The sequence below is a fragment of the Dermacentor variabilis genome, chromosome 6 (genome assembly GCF_050947875.1).
Source record: "Dermacentor variabilis isolate Ectoservices chromosome 6, ASM5094787v1, whole genome shotgun sequence".
NCBI classification, from domain to species: Eukaryota; Metazoa; Arthropoda; class Arachnida; order Ixodida; family Ixodidae; genus Dermacentor; species Dermacentor variabilis.
The window spans coordinates 35,093,122-35,103,890 of NC_134573.1; the positions used below are offsets into that span (position 1 = coordinate 35,093,122).

At 46.0% G+C, this 10,769-nt stretch overlaps 1 protein-coding gene across 4 annotated transcripts in view; it reads left to right on the forward strand.

Moving 5' to 3' along the window:
- Positions 1-1,595, forward strand: part of Wdr82 (WD repeat domain 82) — a 61,027-nt gene extending 59,432 nt beyond the window's left edge. For all 4 annotated transcript variants that reach the window (XM_075694952.1, XM_075694950.1, XM_075694949.1 and 1 more), the window contains exon 7: positions 486-1,595. In XM_075694952.1, the coding sequence (XP_075551067.1) occupies positions 486-521 (36 nt within the window). In that variant the 3' untranslated portion in view covers positions 522-1,595. The remainder of the gene's footprint in view (positions 1-485) is intronic.
- The last annotated feature ends 9,174 nt before the right edge of the window (positions 1,596-10,769 follow it).

The following is a 10,769-nucleotide window of genomic DNA, read 5'->3' on the forward strand; positions in this document are numbered from 1 at the left end:
AAGTGTTAGTGATGTGTGCAAATTGTTTTATAAAATGAATGGGAAGGTAGATGGCTGGGTGTTCCCGCTTGACGTATGTCGTTGTATGGAGTGGGTTCACTTCTTTCATTGTTTTTCACGACGTGTTGCACCAGGCATAACTTTCAAGTGGCTGGATAGGTTTGTTTCAAGCCTGCTAGATGAAATAGTTTATATTCTCATGTCTGATGTTTCTGCAGCGAATTTTCGTATGAGTCAACACTCGGTAAACTTCACAAAACTCATTAAAGAAATGAAAATTCTTAATGTATTCTGCATCTGTACACTTTATGATTCTAAAAATGTCAGAAATGTGGTAAAAGTAAGATTTTAATCAACACAAGTAATTGGTGCTTGAAAGGATTAAGGTCAAGTTAAAGAATTCAGCTGTATGCAGAACACATTAAATGTGAAACAGAAACACAGAAAACCAACATAAAGCCATGTTGTTTTATTCATGTTTGCAGGCCTTCTGGCTGCCGAGCATAGACGACAACTTGTGAAACCGAACCACTGCTGGTTGGCAGCACGACTGTTGCAAGGCCAGGAGGCTTACCGAACATTCTGTGGCAAAGGGTCCATCGCCGTGCTTGCCTCCTCGTCATTGTAGCCTGCTTTGCCGCCGTTTTTTAAGTTATTGGAGACTCGTGAGAAGAGAGTGGCCACTCGCTGCCCTGCCCCCCCCCCCCCCCTCCCTCCAGCTTTCGTCAATGATCGCTTGTGTCGCTGCTCGAATTCATCGATCTCAGCATTGTTCTTCGATATCTCCGAACTGCGCTCTTACACTGAACTCCACTGGTCATTTCGGGGAAGGCCTTTCAGAGAGTCCTTGAGCAAACGCTCCGATTTGGCGAACTAAATCTGGCAGACAAAAAAGTCTGCGCTCGTTTACAGCAGAAATGAGTCATGTGACATGAGATGCTCTGGAACTTGATGACAGCGGAGTGAGGGATGTGACTTGTTTGGATTCAGCCGACTGAAATTAACTGCTTGAAAACAGATTCTCCACTGCGAGCCAAAAAAAAAGCCTGCTCTGAGTTGACCAGGGGTGTTCACCTTTAATGATGCAGCTCCATTCGAGGCATACTGCTGTTTGACTAAAGTAAATATCCTAGTTCAAATGGTTAATGTGTGGCAGGAAGCTATACAAAGGCTCAACGTAAAGTTTACCTCATTCCTCGTAATATCTCCGGTTCCTGAATGCAACTGTCACACTGTTTTTGTTACAAACGAGCCTTGCGCATGCATTATTTTACCACTGTGCATTTGGTGGTTTTTCTCTCATGCTCATACATGTGCGACATTTTTGATGGGGGAAGAAGGGCTCTGCCCATGTCAGTTTGGGGAAGTGTGTGTTTCGAGATGATTGACAGCTGTTTTTGTCACCAGTGCACCTCGGAAAATGCTACATATGCAAGAGCGCAGAGACTGCGCCCTGTTTGCCTCTTCTATCGTTTTGTCAAAAGCTGGTTGCTGGCTGTTCCCCCTTGTTTTGTTTTTGTCCATTGTTTTCAGCTTTTATCCCCCTGTTTCTTGTCACCATATCATTTGCATCAATGAAGGCTTCTTTTGTTGGTCTTGTGTTGTCGCGCTCCTTCCTCGTCGTCTGCTCCGCGGAGCACCTCTAGAGTCATCAGTTTACCGTGGTATGCCTATAAATACACACCTTTTTCTCATACGTCATTACTGTGTGTCCATGTGCTACCAGACTGCTATCTGTAGACATATCTTGAGAGGTGCTAGAGATTTACAGGTTACACATTGATTAATACTAAGTCAAACAGTCTTGCATTGATACTTACAAAAGCTGAGAGAGAGAGAAATAACTTTATTGAAATATAAGATGAAGATGGGTCACTCCCGGTGGGCAGCGTCCTCAGTCCAAAACGCCATGATCTGGAACTTTCAAATATAATAAATTGAGACTGGTGGCAACATGACCTTTAAATTGTTGCATCAGCGCACCATCACAACACGGATTTTGATTGTCATCTCAGGGCTAGTTAACTGTTTTGCTGTAAACGAGGATTACATTGCGGGCAAAATTAACTATAGTAAACTGGATGCAGTCTTTGAAAACTTTACTTACATGCACACTACTTAAAGGGAAGCTGAAGAATCTGTCGAATCCAATAAGAAGCTCACATACGGATGCGGGGACCTTATAAACCATGAAGGTAAAATTTTGGGGGGGATTTTTCACTTAGGAGCGCCACAATCGTCGGTTAAAATTGCGCTGTAGCTCCGCCCCCCATCGAGCGCCGCGCACTGCTGCTGACGATGCGAGCGGAGACCGGAAACTGCGGTGTAGTGACGTCAGCACTGGTGTTCCGCTCCTTCGCAGTCTCCACGACCGTGCTTATTTCTGCGTGCGTGCCGTCCTAATCTGCTTCGCTCGACCCTACATTCCTTTGTTTGTGTATATAAGAGTGGTAGTTGACGTGCGCAGCATCAGTTGAACTTATAGGCCGATCATGCCGGCGTTCTGTGCAGCCTATGCTTGCACGAACACCAGCGGCCGCGACGATGTTCCGATGTTCCATTAGTTCCTGCAAGACGAAGCTTTCAGCTAAGTGGGAGGCTGCTGTGAAGCGAAACAACTTCAAGCGCTCAAGAACAACAGTGTTGTGCTCTAACCACTTTCGTGACGATTAATACCGGAGTTTATCAATAATGCGTGTTTTGGGTTCTCCTAAAAAAAATAATTAGCACGCTGAACGGAAGGTGCATGTTTATCTCCCACCCTTGACGCAGGTTTTATCGGCAAGCGCTGTGAATTTTCTATTCGCACGTGTGTTGTGAAACAGCCTGCATGCAGTTACCATAACACAGTGCAAGCGTAAAGTTTGCATGTGTTGGAAAGCCTGCTCACGCCAGGATGCTGCACTCCCCCTTCTCTCGCACACATAGAGAAACCGACCATCTCATGTAGCCGACGGAATTCGCTGGTTACGAGTAGCGTGCGGATGGCGGGCTGATGAAGGTTCTATACTACACGTGCTACAACAGCTTGTAAATCCCGCGTTTAAACCATCTGTGCAGATTGCCGACAGCTTTGGGGCAGCGCACGAATGCCGAAGATCGTATCACTGCTTATGTTCTACAAGGAGGCATGCAGGAACATAACACTAAAGTTGTTTGCCACGAAACGTACTCACTGGAATGCTGAATGCAGTTTAGCAAAAAACATACTCGCCAAAGAACATTATCAACACAAGGAGATGCTAACACTTCGTTCACGTGGAAAGCAGTGCTTGCACCAGCATTTTTTGCTTCTTGGAAAGGCCGGCTCTTTGCAATCGGCTCGTGCATGCAGGGAGTAAAGTATAAACGCCTTACAAGTGATCTTGCACGCAACCGCGACAGTGCGACAAGCGAGGCGATGGCTGTCGCGTTCACTCGTCGTCTGCAAGCCGAACTCTACGTGAGCGGCGACTTCCCGGTATGAGGGCAGCAATATACGCGCTGAAACTAGCGTGACGCATGCTTTATCAGTTTAAGTTGATGTATTTTACTTAAGAAGGAGCATAAAATATTTCTGAAGGTCTTGCACTAGGTTCTTATTCTTGCACGTGTAAAATTCAATAGTTTGCTCGTTACATGCGACAAACAGTAGTATTTGAGTTATGTACATCCAGTTTCGGCTTCGCACTATTGGCTAGTTGCTTATAGCATTTCCGGGCGACGAGCGACGAGTTCTAGATTTCTAGAGACGAGCGATGGAGCGACAACACTGAGCGATCTGTTCAAGCGACGGCCCGTTTTGTCGCTCGAAGCTGTCGCCCGTCACCGTTGCGCGCAAAATCGCTCTTGTGGAGTTTGGACTTAACGCCGAACTCCTAAGCGAAACGCAAGCTGTTGAAATTTCCCATGACCGTCTCAGCAAAACACCACCAAACTACCTTGCACCGTGCCTCGTCTGTAGCGGCAGCAGTCGGTCCGGACGAACACCATTGTTGACGTCACGAGGCGCCCAACCAATCACAGGCAGAAACGAGGCGTGCGAGCTGGGTGTGTCTGCTGCTCCACTTTTCGACGAAATAAAATATGTTTGGTCTTTCTTTCGCTCAATTTCGATGTGATATTCAAATTCAGAGGGTTGAAAACCACGACATACTGCTCTTCACTCATTTCTCCTGGAAAAGCTTTCAGCTTCCCTTTAAATAAGCACAAAGCACATTGAAATGGCAAAATCGCACCGATGCCATCGGTGTTGCAGTTTCGGGAACAAAATTTCAGCATTCATTTCCTCCGCCAAGCAAATGCAAATAATTTTTTTTTTAAATTGATTTAGCATCCTGGCCCTACAAAAGTGGATGCCCAGTGAAGCTGTTCAAAACCACCACTGCAACAGCTGAGGGGAGTATGCAATGTTTTATTGCTTTAGAGTGACGTTGACAGCACGCTGCCACCCATAGCAGTGCTGCAAGAATGTTGAAATCTGTTGCCAGGCTGGTTATTTTGTATGCGAAAGGCTAGGGACGTCACTCCCCACATTGCAAGCTGCCGTCGCTTTGCGCAACACTCGTCTTTACTGGGAAGCGTATGCGGAGAGCACTACATGCTTCGCATTGTAATCAGCAGTGTTTTATCATTTGGTTTGGATTATTGTTTTGGGCTTGTTCTTCTGAAACGTAAGCTGTTCTCTATGTTGTGTGGCCGATTCCAAAAAAATGCCTTTACTGTTGGCTTCATTTTGCTGAGTGCTTGTAGCCTCTGCCTTACGCAGGTATGAGCCATTGCAGATAATTTCTGCTAATCGACGGACATGACAAATGCCAACCACCGAGAGGCTAACAGCTTCACTCTGAAAAGTGTTGAAGCTGGGGAAGTTGTTGTCAATGGCGAGTTGGTTAAAAATTGCTGTTTGAGAGTGTAAAAGAACTACACATGTGCAAGACGATGCGTACAGGCACTTGTTTCAACTCTTTATAGTTGGAGGGACACAGAAAATGTCTTTCCAGTGCATGCACAGGAGTTAGATTCACATACCAACAGTATCAAAACCTGCACATAAAATTAACATAAGAATAATATTTTGCTGGCATGCAAGCATAGTGATACAGCATCAATTGCCTTTTTCATTATTTTTAAATTAAAATTGTCTCTACTGTAAGTAGGACATATCAAGATAGCCGTTAGTTGGTTCACTTTAATGATCGTTCAATAATTGCAGAAGCTTGGAAAAAGGACAACACGCAAGGAGTAACAGGAAGAAAGTACAAGTTCAGACTACCAAATGGTTTGTTGGAACCTGGGGTGTTTAAACATACTGTACCGTTAAGTCAAGCTTCTTTGTGCAAGGGGTACAGTGATGGCTTGCACAATTGGTAAATAATCTCCAAGACAAGCCATGCTATTCTGCTGGTGCACCTGCCCGGAATTGCTGTCTCATTGTTGTGGCTTACAATTAATTGGTGGCAGCAACAAGAGGAACTGCGGGCTTGTCGTTTTCCTGGACTTTTTAAGCGTCCTCCTCAGGTCAGTCAATCACACTGCTCAGCCTGGTCTATGTACCTTCACCATAAATTGAAATGCAAAGAGGACATAACTGGGTGGAACGCCTGTTACACATAATATGTACCATCTCCATAAATTTAAATGCAAGCAGCAAATAACTTTCTGGAATGCCTGTTACACATATGTACCATCACCATAAATTGAAATGCGAACACGACATAGCTGACTGGAATGGCTGTTACCCATATGTCCCACCTCCATAAATTGAAATGCAAACAGGAAATAATTGACTGGAATGCCTGTTACACAGAATATGTGCCATAATAAAAATAAAATACAGAACGCCGACCAAAATGGGGTTGTCAAAAAATGCTTAACGTTTCAGCTTGCACACTGAAGCCTTGTTCACTGAGCTGAGAGGCAAAAAACCTTCAGCTTAAATTCGCATCAATAATCACTTCAAGCATCTTGCATATGTTGGCGGGAGATTGCCATCGTTTCTATTAAACGTGTGTGCAGTTGTCTGGATATTCAGGGATTCCAGGTACTGTCACTTTGTCCAGTTCTTGGGTGATGACTGAAGCTTGGCTCCAGTTGAAATCGTGCTGCGTGGCTTCTGCATGTTCAGGAAGTGCACTGGAAGTGACTTCTTCCTTTTTCACATTGTTCATGTGCTCCTTTAGGCGCCGCTCAAAATTGCCACTTTCACCAATATAGACATAATTGCAGTCCGCACACGGTATCTTATATACAATGCCAGGAAACCTTTCCATAGTTTTTCCTTGACGTTGACAAGCTCGTTTCGTAGCTTGCAGCTGGGAACATGGGCGACTTGCACGTTATATTTATGCAGGGCACGTGCCAAAGCTTCGCTGATGCCGGGAACATACGGGATGGTGGCATGGCGTTGGCCGGAGGCATCACGTGGTTCCCCAGGGCGCAAGGCTCTTTTTTGCGAAGAAGCAATAAAGCTTTTTGGGTAGCTGCACGTGCCGAGCTCACGTTGAATGCAGGCCAAATCAGAAACCAAATTTTCTGGCTTGCTACAAATCCTTTGGGCTCTTTGTATTAATGAGAAAGCCACGGACCGCTTGTGGCACATGGGGTTTGCAGAAGTGAAGTGCAGATACCGCCCGGTGTGCGTGTCCTTCCTGTGGACTTTGAAAGAGAACCGCTGTCTGTCCCGTTCTACCACCACGTCTAGAAAAGGTAGCTGTCTGGAATCCTTCTCTTCGACAGCGATAGTTGTGGCTTCCTCAATGCTATTTAGGCGATCCATGAAGGCAGCCAGGGTGTCTTTCTTTATGATGCAAAAGCAATTGTCAACGTAGTGGAAGAAAACTTTCAGAGGAGGATGAAAGGAAGCCAAAGCCCGGTTTTCCACGGAAACCATAGCCAGATTTGCAGCAGTTGCAGAAATAGATGCGCCCATAGGGGTGCCGTGCACTTGCTTGTGACACTGCGGAAGTTGAAGTAGGTATTTTTCAAGCGAAATTCCAGTAATCTTGCGAGGTCCTGCACTCCCATTGTTGTACGTTCACAGAGTTTCTTGTCAGCCAGAAGGGCAGCTTTGCATGCGTCCACTGCAAGGACCACAGGAACGCAAGTGAAAAGGGAAACCACGTCAAAGGACACCATGACTTCATCATCATCCACCGTGAGGTGGCGTACATTGTCAGCGAAGTCCTGCGAGTTGTGAATAAACATGGAGCCGCTCCAAACAAGTGGAGTACACACGTGGTGAAGGTAGCCAATCATTTGGCAGAGGGCGTGAATGTGAAATCCACAATGGGCCGCATCGGAGGGCCTGACTTGTGGATTTTTTGGAAGGTTATATAGTGCCGGAGCGGAGCCATTGTGGCAAAGAAGTGAATAGTAGAGTGACTTGGTGTTCTGGCGGCATGAACTGAAAAATGCCCATTTGAAGTTTTTGCAGATCCCGTTTCACCTTAAGTGTGGGGTCACAATTGAGGACGGTATAGGGGCAAGTGTCTTGAAGTAGGTCCAACATTTTACTGATGTAGTCATCGATGTTCATAATAACTGTGCAGTTAGCCTTGTCAGCTGGCAATGTCACAATGTCACTATTCCTGCAAAGACTTGATGGTGTTTTGCTGCTCGGGCAACAAGGCAGAGGGCGGCTTACGCGGGAGAGTGGCGAGAAGACTGATCGCACAAGTGCGGGCATCTTGACGCTAGGAGTGATCGATGAGACCAATGGCATGCTCCACGGCACAGATAACTTTTTTGGGGTCGGGTGCAGGGCCCGTGTTAAAATTCAGTCCGAGTTCAAGGACACTTGGCCCGGGCTGGCTAGGAGCACATGAAGACGGGTTACACACCGCTGACTTGACCCAATTCGACATGCTCTTTTGGCGCAGCATGAGACGTGCCAATTTGTTTCGGTGTGTAGTTTCACAGCTGCAAGACTGCAGACGAGCCTTGAAGTTAGCATGCAGCTGAATGCTGGCGAAGGCATCCTGGCACTGGTGTTCAAGGCGGCGGCGAGCAAAGAACAGACGATTCTGGAAGTCTCTGATGGTTGCTTTGCAGTCCAAGATTCTAGCTTGAAGTAACAGGTGCTCAGCTTTTGAAACCGCTCTGTCCGAAAGCCGTGTCGACGGGTCTGAGCAAGTAGTGACTTTGGAATCGGGCCTTCAACGAAGACATCTGCACAGCAAGCGAAATGAATTGGCGGATTTTGGTAAGAGTTGGTTGGCCATACGCCTGTCGTAGTTGAATGAAATTAAGAGTTTGATGAAATCTTGTCTGGTCAGGAAGTAATGGCATAATAGGAATAAAATACAGAACACTGACCAAAATGGGGTTGTAATAAAATTTGTTTGCCACAATGGCTCCACTCTAGCACTATATGGTCTTCCAAAAATCCACAAGTCAGGTACTCTCGATGCGGCCCATTGTGGATTTCATGCGTTCCCCCTCTGCCAACTGTCCGGTTACCCTCAACCAGGTTTCTGTGTGGAAGCTGAAACATTAACAATTTTTTTACAACCCCATTTTGGTCGGCGTTCTGTATTTTATTCCTATTATGCCATTACTTCCCAGCCAGATGAGATTTCGTCAAACTCTTCATTTCAAAATATGTCCCATCACAATAAATTGAAATGCAAACAAAACTGACTGGAATGCCTGTTAACATGCCATCACCATAAACTGAAATGCAAACAGGACATAACTGACTGGAGTGCTTGTTCCACAGTATGTACTGTCTCCATAAATTGAAGTGCAAACAAATAACTGACTGGAATGCCTGTTAGGCATAATCGCATATGTACCATCACCATAAATTGGAGGCGAAATGCGAAAACACCCGTGTACTTAGATTTAGGTGCACGTTAAAGAACCCCAGGTGGTCGAAATTCCCCGAGTCCTCCACTATGGCGTGCCTCATAATCAAAGTGGTTTTGGCACATAAAACCCCATAATTAATTGAATTAACCATAAATTGAAATGCGAACAGGACATAACTGACTGCTGTGCATGTTGCACATAATCACGAAACATGTACCATTGCCATAAATTGAAATGCAAACGGGAAAGAACTGACTGGAATGCCTGTTACACATAACATGTACCATCACCATAAATTGAAGTGAAAACAAAACTTACTGGAATGCGTGTTCACATAATATGTACGATTGCCATAAATTGAAATGCAAGCAGAAAATATAATGTACCATTGTCATAAATGCCTGTTACACATGTGTACCATCACCATAAATTGAAACGCAAACAAAAAGTAACCGACTGGAATGCCTGTTACACATAATCACATACCTATGTACCATTGCCATAAATTGAAATGCATACGGAAAATAGCTGACTGGATTGCCTGCATCACCATAAATTGAAATGCAAGCAGGAAATAACCGACTGGAATGCCTGTTACACAGAATAATGTCACGTGGTATTGACGGTAAAGAACACAGCAGCAATACTGTGAAAGACTAAACTAACTTTTATTAGGTGAACCTCTGCCCACAAGAACAGGTTACACTTGAAGCACAACGATAGCGGCGAACACAGTCTGCGATCGTCGAAGTCTGATGTACCAGTCAAGCATGTCAACTTTTATACACGAGCCATCGAGATTAATCGCTAGTGCCCGCATGTCTGCCTGAAAGTTCTACACCATTTGTATCGCGCATACATGCAATAAGATTACACACAGTTCAGCGACAACAGACACCGGGTAGAGCAATCGATAACATTCCAGAAACTTCCGAGACATGCAGGCGTGTCCTGTGCTGAGCGGTAACATTTGTTAGACGGTGAAAAGCGCTCACTTGAAAAAGATGAACAAGTCCACGTGTCAATGCCCCCCTCTCAAGAACAGCGTCCCGATTGTACAAAGACCGAAACACAAACGGACACTTATCAAAGCAACACAGTCCAGAAAAAGAAAGTCCAAAAGTCGGCTAAGTGAAGTTCCAAAGTTCTTTAGTGCTGGTAGGACGGCTTAAGTCGCACAACATAGACTATTTCGGGTCATGAGCGGCGTCGCTGTCATAGCGAAATGCCGTCTGGCACGACCTCATAGTTGAGTGCGCCAATGCGTCGGATCATTTTGCAGGGTCCAAAATAATGGCATAAAAGCTTCTCGCTAAGCCCTCATCGGGGTATTGGAGTCCAAACACGGTTGCTGGGCTGGTACTCGACGTAGCGTCGTTGAAGGTTGTAGTGTCGGCTGTCTGTCCTCTGCTGGTTCTCGATTCGCAGGCGGGCGAGTGGTCGGGCTTCGTCGTGATGGAAATGCGTGGCGGCATCAAGATTCTCTTCATCGGTGATGCATGGCAGCATGGCGTCGAGAGTCGTCGTCAGGTTCCTGCCATAAACCAGCTTGAACGGTGGCATCTGTGTTCTTGCACTGCCGTGTTGTAAGCGAAAGTTATGTACGGCAGCACGGCTTCCCAGGTCTTGTGTTCGACGTCGACGTACATTGCTAGCATGTCGGCGAGGGTCTTGTTCAGGCGCTCCGTGAGACCATTCGTCTGCGGATGGTAGGCAGTTGTTCTCCTGTGGCTTGTCTGGCTGTATTGCAGAATGGCTTGGGTGAGCTCTGCTGTAAAGGCCGTTCCTCTGTCGGTGATGAGGACTTCTGGAGCACCATGTCGCAGCAGGATGTTCTCAACGAAGACTTTCACCACTTCGGCTGTGCTTTAGTTTCAGTGAAGCGGGTGGGGTAGTCCGTCGCCACGACGATCCACTTGATTTCCGGTTGTTGACGTCTGAAAAGGTCCCAACAAACCCATTCCGATCTGCTGGAATGG